Source organism: Salvelinus fontinalis, chromosome 9 (genome assembly GCF_029448725.1).
Source record: "Salvelinus fontinalis isolate EN_2023a chromosome 9, ASM2944872v1, whole genome shotgun sequence".
NCBI lineage: Eukaryota > Metazoa > Chordata > Actinopteri > Salmoniformes > Salmonidae > Salvelinus > Salvelinus fontinalis.
Genome location: NC_074673.1, coordinates 61,540,347 through 61,567,406, shown reverse-complemented (window position 1 = coordinate 61,567,406; position 27,060 = coordinate 61,540,347). Strand labels below are relative to the sequence as shown.

The following is a 27,060-nucleotide window of genomic DNA, read 5'->3' as shown; positions in this document are numbered from 1 at the left end:
ACTTCGCCTATGGGCACAAAGCCATCATCGCTGGACTAGACAGGACAGGCAAAAAGTGCTCTTCACTAACGAGTCACGGTTTTGTCTCACCAAGGGTGATGGTCGGATTCACGTTTATCGTCGAAGGAATGAGCGTTACACCGAGGCCTGTACTCTGGAGTGGGATCGATTTGGAGGTGGAGGGTCCGTCATGGTCTGGGGCGGTGTGTCACAGCCTCATCGGACTGAGCTTGTTGTCATTGCAGACAATCTCAACGCTGTGCGTTACAGGGAAGACATCCTCCTCCCTCATGTGGTACCCTTCCTGCAGGCTCATCCTGACATGACCCTCCAGCATGACATTGCCACCAGCCATACTGCTCATTATGTGCGTGAATTCCTGCAAGACAGGAATGTCAGTGTTCTGCCATTGCCAGCGAAGAGCCCAGATCTCAATCCCATTGAGCAGGTCTGGGACCTGTTGGATCGGAGGGTGAGGGTTAGGGCCATTCCCTAGCCCTCAGGGTCATGTCAGGATGAGAATGACAGATTTGTACCTTGTCAGCTCGGGGATTTGAATTTGCAACCTTTCGGTTACTAGCCCAACGCTCTAACCACGAGGCTACCCTGCCGCCCCATGTTAAGTTTGCTGAAAATAAACACAGTTGACAGTGAGAGGACATTTCTTTTTTTAATGAGTTTATATATACACTTTTTGAACTATAACCATTTTACATTTGCATAAATTAACATGGTTTGAATGAGAACCACAGGAATACAGAGGTAGCTGTTCAAAATTGTCCTGCTCCTTGGCCAATTAAGCTACAAGATCAACTTTAAAACATTCAGGCTAACTTCAAATTCTTTAGAATCTATATCAACTATAACTACATTGAACAAAAGTAAACACAACATGAAACAATTTCAAAGATTTGACTGCGTTACAGTTCATATAAGGCAATCAGTCTATTGAAAAATTCATTAGGCTCTAATCTATGTGTTTCACATGACTGGGAATGCAGATTTGAATCTGTTGGTCACAGATATCGTTAAAAAAAAAGTAGGGGGAGTGGATTTGAAAACCAGTCAGTATCTGGTGTGACCACCATTTGCCTCATGCAGCATGACACCGAGTTGATCAGGCTGTTGATTGTGGGCTGTTGAATGTTGTCCGACTCCTCTTCAATGGCTGTGAGATGTTGCTGGATATTGGCGGGAACTGGAACACACTGTCGTACATGTCAATCCAGAGCGTCTCACACATGCTCAATGAGTGTCATGTCTGGTGAGTATGCAGGCCATGGAAGAACTGGGACACCTTAAGCTTCCAGGAATTGTGTACAGATCCTTGCGACATGGTGCCATGCATTATAATGCTGAAACATGAGGTGATGGCAGCGGATGAATGGCATGACAATGGGCCTCAGGATCTCATCGCGGCATCTCTGTGCATTCAAATTGCCATTGAAAAAATGCAATCGTGTTCGTTGTACGTAGCTTATGCCTGTCCATACCATAACCCTACCGCCACCATGCTGCACTCTGTTCACAACACTAACATCAGCAAACTGCTCGCCCACACGACACCATCTGCCCGATACAGTTGAACCAGGATTCATCCGTTAAGAGCTCCAGCGTGCCAGTGGCCATCAAAAGGTGAGCATTTGCCCACTGAAGTCAGTTACGACACCGAACAGCAGTCAGTTTAAGACCCTGCTGAGGACGACGAGCACGCAGATGAGCTTCCCTGAGACTGTTTCTGACAGTTTGTGCAGAAATTCTTCAGTTGTGCTAACACAGTTTCATCAGATGTCCGGGTGGCTGGTCTCAGACAATCCTGCAAGTGAAGACGCCAGATGTGGTTGTCCTGGGCTGGCGTGGTTACAGAGTCTGCGGTTTTGAGGCCAGTTGGACGTACTGCTAAATGCTTGAAAACAACCTTGGAGGTGGCTTATCGTAGAGAAATGAACATTAAATTATCTGGCAACAGTTCTGTTGGACTTTCCTAAAGTCTGTATGCCTCGTGCATGCTCCCTCAAAACTTGAGACATCTGTAGCATTGAGCTGTGACAAAACTGCACATTTTAGAGTGGCATTTTATTGTCCCCAGCACGAGGTGCACCTGCGTAATGAGCCTTCTGTTTAATCAGCTTCTTGATATGCCAAACCTGTCAGGTGGATGGGTTATCTTATCAAAGAATAAACTGCTCACTAAATGGGATGTAAACAACATTTCTGGGATCTTTTATTTCATCTCGTGAATCATGGGACCAACACATGTTGCGTTTATGTATATCTATATAGTACCAGTCAAAGGTTTGGACACACCTACTCATTCCAGGGTTTCAAATGTTTTTGTCTTCAAGGCAAAGGGTGGCTATTTTGAAAAATCTAAAATATATTTTCATTTGTTTAACACTTTGGTTACCCCCTGTATATTTGCCTCGTTATTGTTATGTCATTGTGTTTTATTATTTGATTTACTTTTTTTAGTAAATAATTTCTTAACTCTAGTTCTTGAACTGCATTGTTGGTTAAGGGCTTGTAAGCAAGCATTTCACGGTATACACACACACATACAGTACCAGTCAAAAGTTTGTACACACCTACTCATTCAAGGATTTTTCTTTATTTTTACTATTTTCCACATTGTAGAATAATAGTGAAGACAACAAAACTATGAAATAACACATATGGAATCATTTAGTAACAAAAAAGAAGTGTTAAATCAAAATATATTTAGCCACTCTTTGCCTAGATGACAGCTTTGCACACTCTTGGCATTCTCTAAACCAGCTTCACCTGGAATGCTTTTCCAACAGTCTTGAGGTAGTACCCACATATGCTGAGCACTTGTTGGCTGCTTTTCCTTCATTGTGTGGTCCAACTCCTCCCAAACCATCTCAATTTGGTTGAGGTCGGGTGATTGTGGAGGCCAGGTCATCTGATGCAGCACTCCATCACTCTCCTTCTTGGTCAAATAGCCCTTACACAGCCTGGAGGTGTGTTGGGTCATTGTCCTGTTGAAAAACAAATGATAGACCCATTAAGCGCAAACCAGATGGGATGGCGTATCGCTGCAGAATACAGTGGTAGCCCTGCTGGTTAAGTGTGCCTTGAATTCTAAATAAATCGGTGTCACCAGCAAAGCACTCCAACACCATCACACCTCCTCCAGTGCCTCAAGGTGGGAACCACACACGCGGAGATCATCCATTCACCTACTCTGCGTCTCAATAAGACAAAGCGGTCGGAACCAAAAATCTCAAACTTGGACTCAGCAGACCAAAAGGACAGATTTCTACCGGTCTAATGTTCATTGCTCGTGTTTCTTGGCCCAAGCAAGTCTCCTCTTTTTTTATTGGTGTCCTTTAGTAGTGGTTTCTTTGTAGCAATTTGACCACGAAGGCCCGATTCAGTCTCCTCTGAACAGAGATGTGCTTGTTACCTTAACTCTGAAGCATTTATTTGGGCTGCAATTTCTGAGACTGGTAACTCTAATGATCTTATCTTCTGCAGCAGAGGTAACTCTGGGTCTTCCTTTCCTGTGGCGGTCCTCATCAGAGCCAGTTTCATCATAGCGCTTGCACTTCAAGAAACTGCAAGAAACTTTCAAAGTTCTTGACATTTCCCAGATGACTGACCTTCATGTCTTAAAGTAACGGACTGTCATTTCGCTTTGCTTATTTGAGCTGTTCTTGCCATTATATGTACTTGATATTTTACCAAATTGGGCTATCTTCTGTATACCACCTTGTCACAACACAACTATTTGTCTCAAACACATTAAGGAATAAAGAAACTCCACAAATTACATTTTAACAAGGCACACCTGTTAATTGCAATGCATTCCAGGTGACTACCGCATGAAGCTGGTTGAGAGAATGCCAAATGTCCAAAGCTGTCAAGGGGAAGGGTGGCTACTATGAAGAATCTCAAACATATTTTGATTTGTTTAACACTTTTGGTTACTATATGATTCCATGTGTTATTTCATCATTTTGATGTCTTCACTATTATTCTATAATGTAGAAAATGGAAAAATAAAAAAAACATATTGTCCAAACTTGACTGTGTACAGACATAAAATAACTCCCCAAACTTAACTCTTGATCTGTTAAAGCTAGAGACACCAAACTAACATGTTTAAGGCTATCCTATCCACCAAAATACTTTCAAAGAGCCGAAGCTAGTCAATTTCTTGGAAAATGGCCTTCTAGTTGATTGTATTCTCAGTCAAATAAAGAGTTGTTACAATTGCCAAGACAAGCAGACAGTTGTTAACATGTTTTATTTCTGCTTAGGCCTTAATGAAATCAATTCTCAATTTTCTGTCTGGGAATGTAAGGTTGTCCTCCAACCGGCACACTATTCCCTACATAGGGCTCTGGTCAAAAGTAGTGCACTATGGGGCTTTGAAGGACGGCACAGTCATTGAAGAATCTTCTGCCTTGAAAAACATAATATGAACATTGGCCATTTGCACATAAAACATTCAGACAGTACAAAACCTTTCCGTAGAGAATCGATTCATCTGGTTTAGTTGTCTCTATGGGCCAAACCTGTGGAAGGAAATAAATTGCCACAAACCCAATAATTGTTGTTCAAAGTCACTCACACACAGATACCATATACTGTATGATCCTGTGTCTGGTACCACACACAGAGACAGGGAGAGCTCTCAGTATCTACATCTTATCCTCATCCCAGTTCATCTGTAGTTGACATCACAGGGGCTAACAGAGACATTTATATTGCCCTTTAAATATTTGACATGACTTGAAGTGTAGGTAGGCCATCAGTAAAATGTCACAGGAACACGTTTGATCAGAACACCAGTCCCATGGGCTGCAGAGATCATGTGATTAAACAAAAAAAAGTGCCTACTGTCCTGACAAACATAACTTCTCCACATCAGACAATTCTGTCCAGTTCTTGTGTTCGTACGATGGACCAGGCCACAGCGACAGGGGCCCATAAGGATCTAAACAGAGAGGAGTAACTCAAGAGGAGAGCAGGGGTGGAGGTGGTCACCTTGCTGCTCTAGATGAAGGCATGACCCAATCCACACTGATCTAAACCCTCCCCCACCAGTTGTATTTATTCTCCATTTCACTCACACCTCTCTTCCCCTACTCAGTTTCTATCAACACGTCTCGCTCCCCTACCCATTCTCTGCCCCCCTCCTCTCCCTCAGTCTCTCAGGAGTCTGAGTCAGACCCGTTGCTGCTCTCCCGGCTGACCTCTATCTGTAGCGAGGGCAGGTTGTCAAGCCGACTCCTCTTCATCTTGTGGGTCTGCTGTTCCTTCTGTTTGATCAAGGCCCCCCACACCTTCTGCAGTGCAGAGTCGTTCTCCTTCTCAACATCTTCTCCTCCTCGCCCCCCCAACTTGGAGCTGGTTGATCCCGAACCCGCTCCGTGACTGGGAGGCTTCCGCTCGGGAACCTCGCCCTTATAGGAGGGGCCGAGCCTGCTCCACAGACGACCTGGAGAGGGAGGGGGTTCAATATTAAAGCACTTTCTTTGTGTCTTTTCAACAAACCTACTGCATTATTGACTAATAGCAGTATATGGACATGTGCGTTTTTCTTCCATATTTACTTGATTTCCTGTCTTTGGACGAATCAGGGTAGAGGCGACGGGTGTCTTGTTTGACCACGCCCAGTCGCCTGTGCACATCTGTGATGGGCTGTCGGGGAGGGGGTGAGTCTCGGGAGGCGACGGGAGAGGCAGAGTGTCGTCTCTCAGAAGAGTACGGCCTCTTCCCTAACCGCTGCCTCACATCTACACACACACACAACCCAGAACATGGTTAAATACAACATACAGTGTCCGGAAACAAGATTACATTGATATTGTTATTTATGTATTACTTCAGTTTATTTTTGTAAATAATCGAACACTTTTCTTATTAACACTGCATTGTTGGTTAAGGGTTTGTAATTCAGCATTACACTGTAAGGTCTACACCTGTGGTATTCGGCACATGTGACTAATAACATTTGATTCGATTGACTTTGTAGACTGGTGGACAACTGACCTGTCTTTCCAATGCTGGCCACAGGGTGGCCATGTTTGTGCTGGGATAGGCCACGTCTCTTCTCCTCCAATAGCTGCCTCACGTCCATCACTTTCTCCACCGCACTGCTTTTGGTCTCGCCCACTGATCCTCCACCAATCCTGTTCCGGATGCCACTGCCGCTGTCACTCCGAACAGCAGAGTGTCTGAAAAACACAGACAGCAAATGTTTTCCCTAGGTTTACCTACATTAAAAAGGTCCACATTCTACACACGCACAGACAAAGACACAGACTGTAGGCACCTGAGGTTGGTCATGGCCTTGTCTGAACACATGGTCACCCACCACCCACTGACCGTATAGTCTTGAGGTTGGTCTCGACCTCGTCTGCGTACATGGTCATCTTCATGCTCTTCTTGGGAGATGGGGTGGAGATCATCTTGAGCTCCAAGTCATAGTCCATCTCGTCTGAGTCCGACAAGACCGAGGGGGAAGAGGGTCTGCCCAAACGACTCCACAGGGCCACCACTGGGTCCCCCACCCTCACCCTCCCTCTTTCCCCCTTCTCCTTGTACTCCACCACCCTGTCGTCTGAGTCCATGTCTTCTTCCTCATCCTCTTCTTCCTCTATTGGTTCTTCTGGCAGGTTGATCAGGTCAGCTGGAGAGGGGGGGGGGGGCAGAAAGAGGGAGAGGATGAAGGAGAGAGAGGGGGAGGAAGTCAGATTAACACAGGGGATCTGTAAATTAACATTTGCACATGTTGGGCCTCATCTGTAAACGTTTGTGTGTGTGCGCGTTGTCACCCAAGTATATTTAGGGTGACGTGTGAGTGTGTTGTTCCCAGGGTTGGGGTTTGTAGAGCAGTGCATGTATGCAGGGCAGGGTGTGTTTATGTGTACTTACCAGAGTGGCTGTGTTTGTAGGGCGGTGTGTCCCCCATGCTGTCCCCTATGAGAGGTTTCTTGCTCTTGCTCACAATTCTGCGTGTGTGATACCGTCTCTTCCTGCAGAAGGTGACAGACATTAGCAACAATAAACATACCCACCCCTACACAGTAGTCTATACATCACCTAGCACCCACCCTATACTTCACAGTACAGCCTACACCTCACCTAGTACCCACCCTATACCTTCTATACTTCACACAGTAGTCTATACATCACCTAGTACACACCCTATACTTCACACAGTACAGTCTATACCTCACCTAGTACACACAGTATACCTTCAACATTTAACCTAACCACATCCCCTTAACCTTCTAGTCCGGGGTATTCAAATCTTTCCCTACAGGGTCCACAGTACTGCTGGATCTATTCTACCTGATAATTAATTTAACACACCTGGTGTCCCAGGTTTAAAATCAGTCTCTGATTAGAGGGAAGAATGAATAAAAGCGGTGGAACTGACTACCAGGTCCAGTTATACATTTGGGGATCCTAGACTAACCAGCATGTCTTTGTGATAGAAGGAAGGGGGTCAAAATGGAAAATAAACTGGGGGGAAAAGACGGAAAAATAGATGAGAAGTAGAGAAAATGAGTGAGGGGAGAATAAAAGGGAAAGAGAATGACTGCTGTTGTGTTCAAGCAGTGGATGACTAAGAAATGTTCAGGGATGCAAACCTGTCAGGTCCCCAAAGAGTGACACTTTTCTTCACTGAAAACATCCCTGCTAGGGGGAAATTAAACAAATAATATGATCTACATGATCAGTCTCTGTGTGGAAGTGGTTCATGTGAACCTAACTCACAGCTAAAACATGTACAGAAAGCAATCCAATGTTATTTGTTGCCTAGATTTTACTGCAAATGACACTCAAGTCTTGAGAAAAAAAACACTGCACTAATATTAGTTAGCCATGACAGCCTTTATAATAGAACGCTTGTGACCACACACACACATCTAAATATTGAACTTGGGAAAAAAACATCTTAAAGTAGAAATAGAATGAAGCAAACATGCATTCTATTGTTGCTCTATTATAGTGGCCAGTATAGTAGACATCGATCAAGTGCACAAGGCTACAAGTGTGCAAAAATAAAATTCACTGAGTAAAACATTGAATAATCCCCCCTCACTCATACACAAATTTTACTGTCAAGTTCAACACAACAAAAGCAGTATATTTGGGCTACACTGCACGGTATTACATTGTGGACATCTGTTCTACAATGTGCCAGCAGAGCAGGATACCGTTTGTTGGCTCAACATTTCTCTGGCGAGCTAACGGAGAATACTTAATTCTAACAATACTTGTTCCACCACACTTTCTCCCTCACATCAAATTTTCCAAATGCCAGTTATTTTTTGGTTACAGCTTATGAAGTACGCTTCATCGCCTTCTTACCCCCTGCTCCGTGGTCAGGCCTCTCACCTACCTCCTCGTTATCTTTCAGGGAAGCGCTGCCTTTGCACCCTACAGCGGTCTTTCCAGAGCCCGCACTAATTTTGTAACTAGCAAATAGGTCATCTCTTCTCTCTTCAGTCGCGTGCAGCATTCTGTTATGTGAATGATTGGCTGAGCCGTGGATTGGCTGAGCCAGCATCACTCGTCCGCTTACAAACGCGCATCACTCGTCCGCTTACAAACGCGCATCACTCGTCCGCTTACAAACGCGCATCACTCGTCCGCTTACAAACGCGCATCACTCGTCCGCTTACAAACGCGCATCACTCGTCCGCTTACAAACGCGCATCACTCGTCCGCTTACAAACGCGCATTACAAACGCGCATCACTCGTCCGCTTACAAACGCGCATCACTCGTTCGCTTACAAACGCGCATCACTCGTTCGCTTACAAACGCGCATCACTCGTTCGCTTACAAACGCGCATCACTCGTTCGCTTACAAACGCGCATCACTCGTTCGCTTACAAACGCGCATCACTCGTTCGCTTACAAACGCGCATCACTCGTTCGCTTACAAACGCGCATCACTCGTTCACATCACTCGTTCGAAATTCAGCCGAAAGGTGACTAGTTTGCATCCCTGAATGTTAGTAATGTAGAACCTTGTTTTTTTTCCTGATAGAGGGAAAGTGCAAACAAAGAAAAAGTTAAAGATGGCGTCAGGAATTAGTGAGCAAAAAGACAAAAAGGAGGACAATGTACAACAGTGTAGCAGCATATCCATTCCAGTCAGCCATGGTGGTGCTGAGGATCTGACTGTCTGGTGGCGGCTGCCATGATGGCTTAGCACACCACTGTATCGCCATGGAGACGCACCACAGGGTCATCTGGTGCGCCTATCCAGCATGTATGAATGAATGAACGTAAGGAAGTGGGTGTGTGTGTGGTTACCAGGAGTTGCTGAGGATGCCCCTCATGCCTCCGTAGTTGGGGTTGCCGTACTTCATGTAATATCTGCTCTTCCTCACCGCACCCAGCTCCTTCTTATCATCTGAACACAGAGTGAGAGAAACATTGTACCAGAAGCCTAATCTCACCACTCCTTCAGACGTCAAATACAACTTCAAATTCTTAAGAAGAAACTAATACTTGTGAGTTATGATAGTTGCTAAATAAATGTTGCTAGCTTGGCGTCCGAAGCCTTTGTTTGTAGTGTGTATACGTCTTGTGAGCGTGTCTGTACAGTACCAGTCAAAAGTTTGGACACACCTACTCATTCAAGGATTTTTATTTGACCATCCTACTACTCTTTGTCTTCCTCTCCTGTGGCGGTTTCATCATATCGCTTGATGGTATGTGCAACTGTAGTTGAAGAAACTTTCCGAATTGACTGACCTTCATGTCTTAAAGTAATGATGGACTATCATTTCTCTTTGCTTATTTGAGCTGTTCTTGCCATAATATGGACCTGGTCTTTTACCAAATAGGGCTATCTTCTATATACCACCCCTACCTTGTCACAACACAACTGATTGGCTCAAACTCATTAAAGAAAGAAATGACACAAATTAACTTTAAACAAGGCACACCTGTTAATTGAAATGCATTCCAGGTGACTACCTCAGAGAGAATGCCAAGAATGTACAAAGCTGTCATCGAGGCAAAGGATGGCTACTTTGAAGAATAAAAATAAAGAAAAGAGTAGGTGTGTCCAAACATTTGACTGGTACTGTAGGTAGGTAGGTAGGTAGGTAGGTATGCATGTACATAAGTATGCATGCAAGCATCTCACCGTGAGTGGCCAACCTCAGGAAGAGTCTGTTGCCCTTGAAGGGTTTGGTGGCTGGACGTAAATCGTTCCGGAGCAGTGACTCAATCTCTGCCTGGGACAGCAGGTCCACCTGAAACACACAGGTAAATAACATGCAGCGTTTCCACACAAACACAGGTTACTAACATGCAATGTTTTCCACAGAAAACAGTCTCGCATACAGTTTTACCTGGGTGATCTCAGGTTCTGTTTTCTTCTCAGTCTCTCCCTCGCTGGCTTTTCCCTCACTTTCCTCACGGTTCTCTTTCACCGGCTCTTTTTGCTCCTCCTCCACCTCTCCATCATCATCATCGGAACCTGATTGCCCTCGAGCTGAGAGAATGACAGGCAAATTTCAGTGACAAAACACATCAAGTACATGCTTCATACGACTGACTACACAAGCACCACAGTTCTGAGTTCTGACCATTAACACAGAACTACCCACAGTACCTGTACACTCACCCTTGCTCTCCTGGGTGGGATCGCCAAGTTCTTTGGTGTCGTCTGTCTCTTTGGTAACCACCTCTGGGTCAGGCACATGGCTGATGTTGATCAGAGCCCGGGTGGAAGTGACATCATCCAGCCACACCACGTTACCTAGGAAACAATATTTAATAACATGTTAAAACAGACCATTTATTGTCCGTTGCCGCTGTGTGTTACTCACAGGAGGTGTCGTCGATCCACTCGATGTGTGCTGGAGGGTACTCCTTAAAGTAGCCAAACACATCCTGGGTGCTCATATCATCCACACCCGCCACGTGCAGCGCCTCCAGACGCAAGTTAGGGATGGCTGAGAAAGGGAGAGTGTATTCAGGTGTGAAAGTGATAGAAACGCCAGCTAAGTCTATTTGCGTGTAGTTTTCTTCAGTTTGTCTCTATCCAGCACTGTGTGTGTGTGTGTGTGTGTACCTTTCTTCATGGTGTCTCTGTCTAGCGCCACAATCTGGGCTGGGTTGGCCTCTGCACAGAAGTGGAACCTTTCTGCGCTCTTCTCCGTCCTCTCAATCGCCTCCTAGAAACACAAAGTCAACAAAGGCAAGATGCGTTATGGCAGTGAAAGTTTGACTGTTGGTTTAGCCTCATCTTTCAACGATGGAACTAGTATTCATGCAAATTTTTGCCAGATCACTTTCAGGTGTGGTTATGTAACAAGTTCTGAAATTCATGCCGCATAATAATTACACAATCTGAATAGTTCCATGCCTGATATCGGTGTACATTCCTTTTGTTGTTGTACGTGCCCTTTTAATGTTGCACACTTCCTTCTGCATTCCCCTATATAAACGTCACCTGCCCCCGTTACCTCATCCCTGTCTACTGTACCCACGTGGAAGAGGTAGGTAGGTTACTGTCAAATTGTCCCATAAATCATAATCAATCCTATGTTAAGACACTTATAAAATGAGTTTATATGGTCACTGACAGGGCATTATAAAATGGTCTCCCACCATTTTTGTGATATGTATGCATTTGTCATTAATTAACTTTTTATCTTGTAATGTGTCCCTACTGTACATGTTAGCTAGCTACTGTAGGTTACATGTCGTCGTTTGGCTTGCATGGCTATTCATGTCCCCTTTTCGTGTGACTTTTAGAGGGCAGCATAGGCCTATACTGTACATTTACATGTCATACTGTACATTGAGTTTGCATTATATTGTACTGTTATGTGAAATGAGATTGTATTATTGGGCCCGGAATACTGTACCCATGTGGAAGAGAGGAGTTGGCGCATAAGGGCATTACAGCATTTGTTTATGGAAGTTTTTCCTGTAATTATCAGAAAATAAAACAGATCAAAATGCGATGTAGAGGCAATCTACACCGGTCACACTTGGTGCAGTGTCCATTCAGATCTGCATGATAGCCACTGGACTCCGTGTACATATCTATGCACCAGAGGTACAGCGCATTTAGGCACGAAGCAGAGACATTCAATACTTTGTTTGGTGTTTACTAACACACACACAAAAAAAGGTTATTGATCTGTGTCAAGAGATATTTTCTCACTGCAGATACTTTTTTTCGCTCTTGAAAACATTCTCAGTTTCATTAAGAATGTTTATGAATATGCATACTGAACATGGATTTCCACGTGTGGTGGAGGAATAACATGCTGCTTGCTAGCTAACATGGATATCTACGTGTGGTGGAGGAATAACATGCTGCTTGCTAGCTAACATGGATATCTACGTGTGGTGGAGGAATAACATGCTGCTTGCTAGCTAACATGGATATCTACGTGTGGTGGAGGAATAACATGCTGCTTGCTAGCTAACATGGATATCTACGTGTGGTGGAGGAATAACATGCTGCTTGCTAGCTAACATGGATATCTACGTGTGGTGGAGGAATAACATGCTGCTTGCTAGCTAACATGGATATCTACGTGTGGTGGAGGAATAACATGCTGCTTGCTAGCTAACATGGATATCCACGTGTGGTGGAGGAATAACATGCTGCTAGCTAGCTAACATGGATATCCACGTGTGGTGGAGGAATAACATGCTGCTTGCTAGCTAACATGGATATCTACGTGTGGTGGAGGAATAACATGCTGCTAGCTAGCTAACATGGATATCTACGTGTGGTGGAGGAATAACATGCTGCTTGCTAGCTAACATGGATATCTACGTGTGGTGGAGGAATAACATGCTGCTTGCTAGCTAACATGGATATCTACGTGTGGTGGAGGAATAAAATGCTGCTTGCTAGCTAACATGGATATCTACGTGTGGTGGAGGAATAACATGCTGCTTGCTAGCTAACATGGATATCTACGTGTGGTGGAGGAATAACATGCTGCTTGCTAGCTAACATGGATATCCACGTGTGGTGGAGGAATAACATGCTGCTTGCTAGCTAACATGGATATCTACGTGTGGTGGAGGAATAACATGCTGCTTGCTAGCTAACATGGATATCTACGTGTGGTGGAGGAATAACATGCTGCTTGCTAGCTAACATGGATATCCACGTGTGGGGGAGGAATAACATGCTGCTAGCTGGCTAACATGGATATCCACGTGTGGTGGAGGAATAACATGGTGCGAGCTAGCTAACATGCATCTGTTGTTGCTACACCGTATTCAAAAGATAATCCAGCTGGCTAGACTATTTTTATTTTTTTATTTATCCGTTATTTTACCAGGTAAGTTGACTGAGAACACGTTCTCATTTGCAGCAACGACCTGGGGAATAGTTACAGGGGAGAGGAGGGGGATGAATGAGCCAATTGTAAACTGGGGATTATTAGGTGACCGTGATGGTTGAGGGCCAGATTGGGAATTTAGCCAGGTCACCGGGGTTAACACCCCTACTCTTACGACAAGTGCCATGGGATCTTTAATGACCTCAGAGAGTCAGGACACCCGTTTAACGACCCATCCGAAAGACTATGGCTGGTTCAGGAGCAGCATTTTTCATAAGGATTTAGGGGGAAAAAATGTTTGCCCATAGAAAGATTAAGATTAAGCTCCGGTAATATGGGTAGCCTAACTAGGCTGGACACACGACATTGTTAACGCTTTTTTCTGATAAAAACTAGTTCATTATAATTTCATTATAATTTTAAAAATTGTATTATATTTATTAAATTATGATTAGAGGAGTTGTCACATGCAGCTATTGAAAATATATGGGAAAATCTGCTCAATCCAAATTTACAACCAACTGATTGCAGCACTACCACAAAAATGGAGGCAGCAAGTAGAAAAGGGAGAAAGCAGGGAACTTGTTTCCCTGCAATATATTAAAGATACAAGTTGGCTGAAAGGAATTGGCATAAATAGAAAAGTATACCAGTTTCATTGGAGGACGAAAATGTTGACAGCTGTGCCGTACAGGTTGCAAAATAAATGGGAAGATATTTTTGATGTACCGATTCCATGGCACATGGTTTATGAACCTGTTGGTTTATGAACCAAAGTTTTTTAAATTATATGAAATTCTTGCCACCAACAGAATGCTATATACCGTTGAAGTCAGAAGTTTACATAAACTTAGTTTGGAGCCATTAAAACTAGTTTGTTTCAACCACTCCACAAATTTATTGTGAAAAAACTATAGTTTTGGCAAGTCGGTTAGGACATCTATTTTGTGCATGACAAGTCATTTTTCCAACAATTGTTTACAGACAGATTATTTCACTGTATCACAATTCCAGTGGGTCAGAAGTGAACTGTGCCTTTAAACAAATTGGAAAATTCCAGAAAATTATGTCATGGTTTTAGAAGTTGCAAATGAGAACTTGTTCTCAACTAGCCTACCTGGTTAAATAAAGGTGAAATAAATAAAATAAATAAAAAGAAGCATCTGATAGGCTAATTGACATAATTTGAGTCAATTGGAGGTGTACCTGTGGATGTATTTCAAGGCCTACCTTCAAACTCAGTGCCTCTTTGCTTGACATCATGGGAAAATCAAAATAAATGTCAGCTAAGACCTCAGAAAAAAAATTGTAGACCTCCACAAGTCTGGTTCATCCTTGGGAGCAATTTCCAAAATGCCTGAAGGTACCACGTTCATCTGTACAAACAATAGTACGCAAGTATAAACACCATGGAACCACGCAGCCGTCAAGTTCTGTCTCCTAGAGATGAACGTACTTTGGTGCAAAAAGTGCAAATCAATCCCAGAACAACAGCAAAGGACCTTGTGAAGATGCTGGAGGAAACAGGTACAAAAGTATCTGTATCCACAGTAAAACGAGTCCTATATCGATATAACCTGAAAGGCCGCTCAGCAAGGAAGAAGCCACTGCTCCAAAACCGCCAATAAAAAAGCCAGAATACGGTTTGCAACTGCACATAGGGACAAAGATCGTACTTTTTGGAGAAATGTCCTCTGGTCTGATGAAACAAAAATAGAACTGTTTGTCCATAATGACCATTGTTATGTTTGGAGGAAAAATGAGGAGGCTTGCAAGCCAAAGAGCACCATCCCAACCGTGAAGCACGGGGATGGCAGCATCATGTTGTGGGGGTGATTTGCTGCAGGAGGGACTAGTGCACTTCACAAAATAGATGGCATCATGAGGTAGGAAAATTGTGTGGATATATTGAAGCAACATCAGTCAGGAAGTTAAAGCTTGGTCACAAATGGGTCTTGCAAATGGACAATGACCCCAAGCATACTTCCAAAGTTGTGGCAAAATGGCTTAAGGACAACAAAGTCAAGGTAATGGAGTGGCCATCACAAAGCCCTGACCTCAATCCTATAGAACATTTGTGGGCAGAACTGAAAAGGCGTGTGTGAGCAAGGAAGCCTACAAACCTGACTCAGTTACACCAGCTCTGACAGGAGGAATGGGCCAAAATTCACGCAACTTATTCCGGGAAGCTTGTGGAAGGCTACCCGAAACGTTTGACCCAAGTTAAACAATTTAAATGCAATGCTACCAAATACTAATTGAGTGTATGTAAACTTCTGACCCACTGGGAATGTGATGAAAGAAATAAAAGCTGAAATAAATAATTCTCTCTACTATAATTCTGACATTTCACATTCTTAAAATAAAGTGGTGATCCTAACTGACCTAAGACAGGGAATTCTATTAGGATTAAATGTCAGGAATTGTGAAAAACTGAGTTTAAATGCATTTGGCTAAGGTGTATGTAAACTTTCGACTTCAACTGTGTATGGTGCATACAACAATCTCAGCTTTTTAGATTTTGCTGTGAAGAGACAGAAACAATAGATCATTTATTCTGGTATTGCCCCTATGTAGCTTGTTTCTGATCACAGGTTCAGGAATGGTAAAAAAACACAAAATCACAACACGCACTTAAAAATATAAACAGACATACCTATATCTCCACCTATAGGAAACAATGGGACGACCTCAGACTTCCATGAGTACATTTTAACTACCAGCAATTGTTCACAGCATTGTATGCTGCCCAAACGTACATTACAAATAATATGTTATCGCGATTTAAAATGGTGTAGAACTTCAAAGCATCAAATACATACATTGAGATACTTGGAGAAATAGACAGACATGTCCCCATTTCCCCAAAACAATGGCTGTATGAAAGTTCTAAGAGCAGTCTTATTTAACCAGCATATGATTTATCTACCACCATTTGCCTTTTTGTAGTTTGTAGTCTAGCGGTTAAGGGCATTAACCAAAAGGTGGCAGGTTTGAACCCCCGAGCCGACTACGTGAAAAATCTGTCAATGTACCATTGAGCAAGGCACTTAACCCGACTTGCTCTTGTAAGTCGCTGTGGACGAGAGCGTCTGCTAAATGACAAGAATGTTAAATGTAAACTAGGCCTCTCTGTGAAAGCGTGGCAATAACTTATTAGCGTTGTATTATTCACAGATCTACTCCTCTGACGACATGGCAGGCAGCACACTACTGAAAACGAACTGCTCCGCAAAGCAAAGGCTCTTTTGAGAGCTACCAGATTTATATTGACGTATAAATAGAATGGTGTTTTTGGTTAATGTCAGTTTCATTGTTATGCTATAAATTGTTATTTTAAGGTTGTGAGTGATCAACTTAACTATAAAATGTTATATTTTGCAATTCTGAGTAATTACTACTTTAGTAAGAATATACACCTTACTCAGTATTACTGCAATTGCTAAATTATTCCAATAGATTGCAACATAAGATCTCGAATGAAATTTCAGAAGATTAGTTTAGTTTCTCCCTGGATACACCACTCCCCTCACAGGTAAACTCTGCAGAAGTTTTCCTCCATCCATTTCCACACTGCTAACACAAGACATAGGACTGAAAAAGTATTTACCGATTACTTTGTAATATGATGATTCATGTTTATTACTACCTGTTTTTATATTATACCTGATTACTATAACCATTATCAATAATCCTGAACATTAATTCAGTCACCCCTGGTCGACAAAAACGCATTTTCCCAGTACATTCATTGTTAAATTCATCAATCAGCCGCTCTGCCTTCTCGCACAAGTAGCCAACGCAACAAGCCCCGCCAAAAGCTTGTGCAGTCAACGGCAGCGAGCACTCTGCCTTCTCGCTCAAACGAGGGGCATGTTGAGGTAAATTTCTTGGCTGGCTGTGGAAGATGCACGCTTATATATTTTATATTTCAGATGCTGTTCATTCGCACGGTCACAAGATCAGAGGTCGACCGATTATGATTTTTCAATGCCTATACCGATTATTGGAGGACCAAAAAAAGCCGATACCGATTCATCGGATGTTTAATTTTTTTATTTTTTATTTACTTGTAATAATGACAATTACAACAATACTGAATGAACACAACTTATTTTAACTTAATATAATACATCAATAAAATCAATTTAGCCTCAAATAAATATTGAAACATGTTCAATTTGGTTTAAATAATTCAAAAACAAAGTGTTGGAGAAGAAAGTAAAAGTGCAATATGTGCCATGTAAAAAAGCTAACGTTTAAGATCCTTGCTCAGAACATGAGAACATATGAAAGCTGGTGGTTCCTTTTAACACGAGTCTTCAATATTCCCAGGGAAAGAAGTTTTAGGTTGTAGTATTAGGAATTATAGGACTATTTCTCTCTATACAATTTGTATTTCATATACCTTTGACTATTGGATGTTCTTATAGGCACTTTAGTATTGTCAGTGAAACAGTATAGCTTCCATCCCTCTCCTCGCCCCTACCTGGGCTCGAACCAGGAACATATCGACAACAGCCACCCTCGAAGCATCATTACCCATCGCTCCACAAAAGCCCCTCTGCAAGGGGAACAACTACTCAAAGTCTCAGAGCGAGTGACATCACCGATTGAAACGCTATTAGCGCGCACCCTGCTAACTAGCTAGCCATTTCACATTGGTTACACCAGCCTAATCTCGGGAGTTGATAGGCTTGAAGTCATAAACAGCTCAATGCTTGAAGCATTGCGAAGAGCTGCTGGCAAAAGCACGAAAGTGCTGTTTGAATGAATGCGTACGAGCCTGCTGCTGCCTACCATCGCTCAGTCAGACTGCTCTATCAAATCATAGACTTAATTATAACATAATAACACACAGAAATACGAGCCTTTGGTCATTAATATGGTCGAATCCGGAAACTATCATTTCGAAAACAAAACTTTTATTCTTTCAGTGAAATACGGAACCGTTCAGTATTTTATCTAACGGGTGGCATCCATAACTCTAAATATTCCTGTTACATTGCACAACCTTCAATGTTATGTCATAATTACGTAAAATTCTAGCAAATTACTTCGCAACGAGCCAGGCGGCGCAAACTGTTGCATACAACTTGACTCTGCATGCAATGAACGCAAGAGAAGTGACACAATTTCACCTGGTTAATATTGCCTGCTAACCTGGATATCCTTTAGCTAAATATGCAGGTTTAAAAATATATACTTCTGTGTATTGATTTTAAGAAAGGCATTGATGTTTATGGTTAGGTACACGTTGGAGCAACGACAGTCCTTTTTCGCTAATGCGCACCGCATCGATTATATGCAACGCAGGACACGCTAGATAAACTAGTAATATCATCAACCATGTGTAGTTAACTAGTGATTATGATTGATTGATTGTTTTTTATAAGATAAGTTTAATGCTAGCTAGTAACTTACCTTGGCTTCTTACTGCATTCGCGTCTCAGGCAGGCTCCTCGTGGAGTGCAATGTAAGGCACGTGGTCTGAGACGGCGCTTAGATAGAAACAACATTTCTCCACCATGTTGGAGTGAACAGAAATACGAAATCACATTATAAATATTCCCTTACCTTTGATGACCTTCATCAGAACGCACTCCCAGGAATCCTAGTTCCACAATAAATTGTTGTTTTGTTCGATAATGTCCATTATTTATGTCCAAGTAGCTACTTTTGCTAGCGCGCTTAGTACACATATCCAAACGCTCGTGCAGGTCCCGCATAACGTCGGACGAAAACTTCAAAAAGTTATATTACAGGTCGAATAAACTTGTCAAACTAAGTATAGAATCAATCTTTAGGATGTTGTTATCATAAATATTCAATAACGTTCCAACCAGGAGAATTCCTTTGTGTCTATAGAAGTAATGGAACGCAAGTCGCTATCATGTGGAATGCGCATGACCACTGACTACTGACTCAAACAGCTCCCATCCGGCTCAACATCACAGTAGAAGCTTCATTCAACAGACATCTAGTAGAAGCCGTAGGAAGTGCAAACAGATCCATATCCCACTGGGATTTCAATAGGCGATGAGTTGAAAATCGACCACCCTCAGAATTCCCACTTCCTGTTTGGATTTTTTCTCAGGTTTTTGCCTGCCATATGAGTTCTGTTATACTCACAGACATCATTCAAACAGTTTTAGAAACTTCTGAGTGTTTTCTATCCAATAGTAATAATAATATGCATATATTAGCATCTGGGACAGAGTAGGAGGCAGATCACTCTGGGAACGCTATTCATCCAAAGAAAACGAGGGCTGAAGGTTTAAATTGCAAACTTCCCTTGCTTGGCTAATCATTTGGCCCGACTACAAATATGGCTGCAGGGATTCCCCCAAGGGCATAGGGCCGTCTATTTTGAGTTTGAAACGTAGCCAGTTTCCACTGCAAGTATACTTTGTCCACTGCATGATTACTTCATATTTTGGCAAATTTAGTACAACATCCAGGAACTTTTGACATACTAACAATATCCATACTGTAATGAAACAGGCAGGGAGCAGGTCTCGAACCCTCGACCTTCTAGCCCGAAGTCCGGCGCGTTATCGACTGTGCCGCAAAAGCACGCTCGTGCGGCAGAGTCCACATTTGCGCTTACAATACTCCCTCCTTTCAAAGACGTGTCCTCGCGCTAGCTTGCGACTCTACGTCTTACAGGAACGCGCTCATCGGCCAAGCACACGCACTATCGTGGATGCAAGGTCCGATCACTTCTGACACCAATGTAATGAAACAGCAGGGAGCAGGTCTCGAACCCTCGACCTTCTAGCCCGAGGTCCGGCGCGCTATCGACTGTGCAGCAAAAGCATGCTCTTGTGACAGAGTCGATTTCCTCGCTTATAAACCCAGGGTCGTTACAATACTATAACCAATAAGCATACTCTATACTTAATTCACTTCACAAATAGTATGGTTAGTGCAGTCAGTAGGAATATTCTAACATAGCTCTAGATTTTACCTGAAACAAAGCCTTGTTTAAAATGTATTGTCCAGCCTAAAATTGGCAACATTTTGAAAACAAGGACAGGGACACGAGTTTTGTTTACAATTTCTTAAGGGGGAAAAAATGAGGCAGAACATGTTACATTTTTGATGGTTTGGCGCCAGCCATCTCTTGTACCGTGGGTCACTACAACCTGTACCTAGGCAAAACAGTGATATCGCTCACCAACTATCCTTAACCTTGTTAATATTAAGTTACCTGCGGTAAGCCTTCAAGGTTTGTGCGGGTAATTATCATTGCTAACAATAGCGAAGCTGGCATTTTAACGCAGAACAATGAGCTGGGAAAAGAAAGTCCTTAAAATGAGATGGTGCCCAATAGAACTAATAAGAACTGGCAGGGTGAAAATGCCCTAAAAGAAGGCCTGTTTATATTACTATACGGCAAATTATGAAACTGGGCTCCGTGGTGGATGCAATAAACTCGTTTTTAAATCAGAAAATGTGTCCAGTCTAGTTCGTCATAAAATATGTAGAGTTAACGTTAGTTTGCTAACGCTAAAAACCAACAAGTATGGCTACTGTAGCTTGCTAGTTAGCTGCAAGCTAAAAACAGAGGTACTTATAGCGAGGATATTGACTAGTTACAGCGGCTAACGTTAGCTACTTGGCCATCTTGCTACAGTAGCTCACTGAGTTCCTCCAATAACCAGACACTATTCGCAGGCCCAGAAGGTACGCGAGCCCGCGGTCTTGTGAAGCCTACTTCACTCACCGGCAGCAGTTCATTCAAGGACCGGTTAACAGGGATGTCCTCTGCCTCGAGTTCGCCCTCCTCCACCTCCATCGGTTCAAATTCGCGGGCATCTCGGTCTGAATCCGACCCTGAGCAGTCTGGCTTTACCGAAACACGTAGGCTGCGTACTGCGGCCATGATGCGAGCAAACGGTTTCAAAACAGGAACTAATGCCCCGTTTACATCGTGACGTACTTTATTACGCCGTACGTCATCTTTACAGAGTCTTGTAGCAAAGAATTTTTCTAATTAACCCTGTGAGTGTAGCGTTATTATCGCAAGATTGAGTTATTCTTCGGTGAGGTTTATCGGTGGTTGGCATCCAACGTTATGGTGCAATACTTGCCTAGTTAAATAAAGGTTAAAATAAATAAATAAAATTACCGCCACCTACTGTACTCAGTGTGAGGAGACCGTCCCTCGTCAGATATCACATTTATTTTGGGAGATTGTAAAATATATTTTAATTCAAGACAGGATAAATATATTGTTTCAGGTGATAATAAACATGTTTTATTTAGTTACTTTTTCCTCAACTTTATAGCAAGTCAAGCTAGCTTGCACTGCAGAGCAACTAGCTCGCTAAAAGCTAATATTTTTTTTAACTAACCCAAGATAGACCACATCCTGTCGTTTCCAATGGGAGGCAAGTGAGCCGAGTAGGTGGGATCAAGTGTGGAGATGTGTTTTTCAAAGTCGCATTTATTGGTCTATCAGATGTCAGTCAGATGGCTTAAATACGTAAATAAAATAAATTGTCATCATATTCAAATGAAGTTCAAATGAGATGCAGATGTTGGACTGGACTGAGATTTGGAGAAGAGGGAATGCAATGCTTTTCGAATAGTCTTGAAGGAGTTCCCACATATGCTTAGCACTTGTTGGCTGCTTTTCCATCACTCTGCGGTCCAACTCAACCCAAACCATCTCAATTGGGTAGAGGTCGGGTGATTGTGGAGGCCAGATCATCTGATGCAGCACTCCATCACTCTTCTTCTTGGTCAAATTGCCCTTACACAGCCTGGAGGTGTCCTGTCCTATTGAAAAACAAATGATAGTGGGACTAAGCGCAAACCAGATGGGATGGCGTATCGCTGCAGAATGCGGTAGTAGCCATGCTTGTTAAGTGTGCCTTGAATTGTAAATAAATCACTGACAGTGTCACCAGCAAAGCACCCCACACCATCACACCTCTTCCTCTATGCTTCATGGTGGGAACCACAGATACGGAGATCATCCGTTCACCTACTCTGCGTCTCACAAAGACACGGCAGTTGTAACCTAAAATCTCAAATTTGGACTCATCAGACCAAAGGACAGATTTCAACCGGTCTAATGTCCAGTGCTCGTGTTTCTTGGCCCAAGCAAGTAATGTTCTTCTTATTGGTGTCCTTTAGCCTTTAGTAAGGGTTTCTTTGCAGCAATTCGACCATGAAGGCCTCCTCTGATCAGTTGATTTTGAGATATGTCTGTTACTTGAACTCTGTGAAGCATTTATTTGGGCTGCAATTTCTAATAAACTTATCCTCTGCAGCAGAGGCCATGGCGATTTTAGCATGTAAATCTTGGTGGGGCAACAAACAAAAAAATGTGGGATAAATGTCAGCAAAGCCACTACACAACACTAAACAATACATTAATTGCACTATAACGGTGACAAATGGTGCCCAAAAACTGTTAGGGCCTACATAAAGCTGTCCCAACAGCAGAGTCCCAACAGCAGTCCCAACACCTTACCACTGCTACACCGGTCTTTCAGCAGAGCCTTGTCTAGCAGCGAAACAGTTCATTCAGCTTCATTTACTGTCTTTAAAAAAATATATGGCTGACTTGCTTAAACAAATGTGGTTTCTACTGACAATTGAGATGTACACTGCTCAAAAAAATAAAGGGAACACTTAAACAACACAATGTAACTCCAAGTCAATCACACTTCTGTGAAATCAAACTGTCCACTTAGGAAGCAACACTGATTGACAATAAATTTCACATGCTGTTGTGCAAATGGAATAGACAAAAGGTGGAAATTATAGGCAATTAGTAAGACACCCCCAAAAAAGGAATGGTTCTGCAGGTGGTGACCACACACCACTTCTCAGTTCCTATGCTTCCTGGCTGATGTTTTGGCCACTTTTGAATGCTGGCGGTGCTTTCACTCTAGTGGTAGCATGAGACGGAGTCTACAACCCACACAAGTGGCTCAGGTAGTGAAGTTCATCCAGGATGGCACATCAATGCGAGCTGTGGCAAAAAGGTTTGTTGTGTCTGTCAGCGTAGTGTCCAGAGCATGGAGGCGCTACCAGGAGACAGGCCAGTACATCAGGAGACGTGGAGGAGGCCGTAGGAGGGCAACAACCCAGCAGCAGGACCGCTACCTCCACCTTTGTGCAAGGAGGTGCACTGCCAGAGCCCTGAAAAATGACCTCCAGCAGGCCACAAAGTGTAGTGTGATGTGGGGCCGGATGGCAGTTATTTGAGTCAGTGGTCTGGCAGAATGCTAGTTTCTGGTCACGCGCACTAGTCATGAAATGGCCATGTGTGCCATTACTTATACTGACATGAAGAAATGCTCCGGTTGGAACGTTATTGGATATATATGATAACAACATCCTGAACATTGATTCACTACTAAGTTTGACCAGTTTATTCGACTTGTATTATAACTTTTTGAAGTTTTCGTCCGACTTTTGCCTGCATCTGCGCCAGCGTTTGGACACTTGTACTACACATGCTAGCAAAAGTTGCTAATTGGACAAAAGTAATGGACATTATCGAACAAAACAACGATTTATTGTAGAACTAGGATTCCTGGCACTGCATTCTGATGAAGATAATCAAAGGTAAGGGAATATTTATGATGTAATTTCGTATTTCTGTTGACTCCAACATGGCGGAGAAATGTTGTTACTATCTGAGCGCCGTCTCAGATTATTGCATGGTGTGCTTTTTACTAAAGTTAAAAAAAAATCTGACACAGCGGTTGCATTAAAAACAAGTGTATCTTTAATTATATGTAAAACATGTATCTTTCATCAAAGTTTATGATGAGTATTTCTGTTATTTAACGTGGCTCTCTGTAATTACTCTGGATATTTTGGAGGCATTTCTGAACATGGCGCCAATGTAAACCGAGATTTGTGGATATAAATATGCACATTATCGAACAAAACATAAATGTACTGTGTAACATGATGTCCTATGAGTGTCATCTGATGAAGATTATCAAAGGTTAGTGATACATTTTATCTCTATTTATACTTTTGTGTGACTATCTTTGGCTGGGAAAAATGGCTGTGTTTCTTGGATTTGGTGGTGATCTAACATAAATATATGTTGTGTTTTCGCTGTAAAACATTTTTTTTTTTTTAAATCGGACACGAGGGGTAGATTAACAAGATGTGTATCTTTCATTTGCTGTATTGGACTTGTTAATGTGTGAAAGTTACATATTTCCCAAAAATATTTTTGAATTTCGCGCGCTGCCTTTTCAGCGGAATGTTGTGGGTGTTCCGCTAGCGGAACCCCTGGGCTAGAAAGGATAACCTAAACAGCTGTCAGATGTGGGAGTTAACAAGCAAGAACTGAGATGGAAAGATAATGGTAGAGAAAGGTCAAGGGAAGCTATTTTCATATAGAGGGAGGGGACTCTATATGTTATGCAAAGACGGAATACTATAAAGGCAGGGCTCTGTGATGAGAGAACTTAGCTTTTTCCTTGGAAATGCTCGGCTCTGTTACTCTGTAATTAAGTCTAACTGAATCTACAAGTTCCGGTATCTGTGCAAATATTTGACTCAAGATTTTCCACAACACTACATGATACATATGTTTCTGGCATCCTACATAATTTATGAAGCAGCATTAGACATTTTTTGACTCACATTGTCGTGATGTGCTTGAACAGGAAAGTGGCGCGGCAGTCCTTCGTGGGCAAATTTTGTCATCAAAGAGAAAGATGCCGGATTTACAATTCCGAGTTGAATGACCGTTTCAAACGTATTTTCCCAGTTTGAGCTATTTATTCCCGACTTCCCAGTTGCAATGCTTGCAGTCAGCCACTGCCACTCATTGTTGAATTTGCGATCTCAAAATTGTTGTATAATGTTTATGTCCAATGGCCGATGAGCACCGATATGTTTTATCTATATTTTCTCTTCATTATTTCTCTTCATATGACAAGGATTAAAAAGGATTTGCCAGCAGACTTGATTCATGATGATGACTGCTTGCTAAGATTGTGATAGTAAGATTTTGACATGATCAGTCCAATCAAAGCTACTGTCCATTTAACGTGATTTGACATAATTTCTGTGGCCAATGACCTTGAGCCTTCTTGGAAGGGCACTTGTAATATAACTCTATGGCAGGACCCAAAGGGCTGAAATGTCGGATGTCTACCCTTTCTAAGGACTTAAGCTTGGCGATTGCGTAAGGTCCCCATGAGTGACAGAACACTGAGCCAAACACGGGGCAATGCTCCTATTTTCTGCTGGCCCGCCCCACCACCACCACAGAAAGCACTGAGCTAGGCTGAAACACCTTCAATTTGGAGCTGCCTTACTCAAGAAAACAAAAAAGAGACCATGTTTGTATGCGGCTTTATAAACTCAATTATATATATTTTTTTTTTGCATTGTTTGCTAACTGATATGTGACACTTATTAAAGCCAAAATAACATGCAAAACAGGCAAGCCCCCCCCCCCAAAAAAAATATTAATATAAAAATAAAAAAATAAAAAAAAATGTTGCTAAAAATGTGGGTCTCAAAACAGGTGGGGCTCTGCCCATCAAATGCATTAAGAAGGCAAGAAATTCCACAAATTCACTTTTAACAAGGCACACCTGTTCATTAAAATGCATTCCAGGTGACTTCCTCATGAAGCTGGTTGAGAGAATGCCAAGAGTGTGCAAAGCTGTCATCAAGGCAAAGGGTGGCTACTTTGAAGAATCTTAAATATAAAATATATTTTGATTTGTTTAACACTTTTTTGGTTACTACATGATTCCATGTGTTATTTCATAGTTTTCATATCTTCACTATTATTCTACAATGTAGAAAATAGTAAAAAATAAAGAAAAACCCTGGAATGAGTAGGTGTGTCCAAACTTTTGACTGGTACTGTATGTCTGAGTGTTGGAGTGTGACCCTGTGTCAGAAGGTGGGTGTAGCTGGTGCATGAAGTCAGGCGCAGGAGAGCAGAATGAGTGAGCAACGGACTTTACTCAAAATAAAGGCTCAAGGTAACAACACACTTGACCAACAATAAACGCTAATCAATTACGCACGGGTGAAAACAGCACCCGTCAAAAACCAGCCATAACGTACCGAATGAACATAGAAACAATCACGCACAAAAACATGGGGAAAACAGAGGGTTAAATACATGAACATGTAATTGGGGAATGAAACCAGGTGTGTAGAAAACAAAGACAAAACAAATGGAAAATGAAAGGTGGATCAGCGATGGCTAGAAGACCGGTGACGTTGACCGCCGAACGCCGCCCGAAAAAGGAGAGGGACCGACTTTGGTGGAAGTCGTGACACCCTGGCTATTTATTAAATTAAAAAAAGAAAGAAAGAAAATTGTGCCGTCTGGTTTGCTTAATATAAGGAATGTGAAATAATTTATACTTTTACCAGTGATACTTAAGTATATTTTTGCAATTAAGTTTACTTTTGATACTGAAGTATATTTAAAACCAAATACTTTTAGACTTTTACTCATGTAATATTTAGCTAGGTGACTTTCACTTTTACTTGAGTCATTTTCTATTAAAGTATCTTTACTTTTACTCAAGTATGACAATTGGGTACTCTTTCAACCACTGTTCAGACAGACCTAGATGACGAACTTACATAAAACAAGAAGAACGCACGAATAGGGAAACAGACTACATAAACCGAACAAACCGTAAACAGTCCCGTATGGTGCAAACATATACACAGACACGGAAGACACTCACCCACAACGAACACTGTGACAACGC

The 27,060-nt window shown here is 42.3% G+C and overlaps 1 protein-coding gene across 2 annotated transcripts; it reads right to left on the bottom strand.

The window, feature by feature from the left end:
- Positions 1–654: 654 nt before the first annotated feature.
- LOC129862918 (nuclear cap-binding protein subunit 3-like) lies at positions 655–21,263 on the bottom strand. 2 transcript variants are annotated; one of them, XM_055935021.1, is made up of 13 exons: positions 21,051–21,263; positions 11,080–11,182; positions 10,835–10,960; positions 10,630–10,764; positions 10,355–10,497; positions 10,147–10,255; positions 9,306–9,405; positions 6,907–7,007; positions 6,358–6,661; positions 6,022–6,206; positions 5,583–5,765; positions 5,223–5,467; positions 655–2,999 (listed from the first exon to the last, which is right to left on the bottom strand). In XM_055935021.1, exons 1-13 carry the CDS (start codon positions 21,207–21,209, stop codon positions 2,967–2,969), a joined length of 1,926 nt encoding a protein of 641 aa, XP_055790996.1. In that variant the 5' UTR covers positions 21,210–21,263; the 3' UTR covers positions 655–2,966. The 2 variants fall into 2 exon arrangements, with proteins under 2 accessions (XP_055790996.1, XP_055790995.1); XM_055935020.1 differs by lacking the exon at positions 655–2,999 and having other exon boundaries at positions 4,254–5,467.
- Between the last annotated feature and the right edge of the window lie 5,797 nt (positions 21,264–27,060).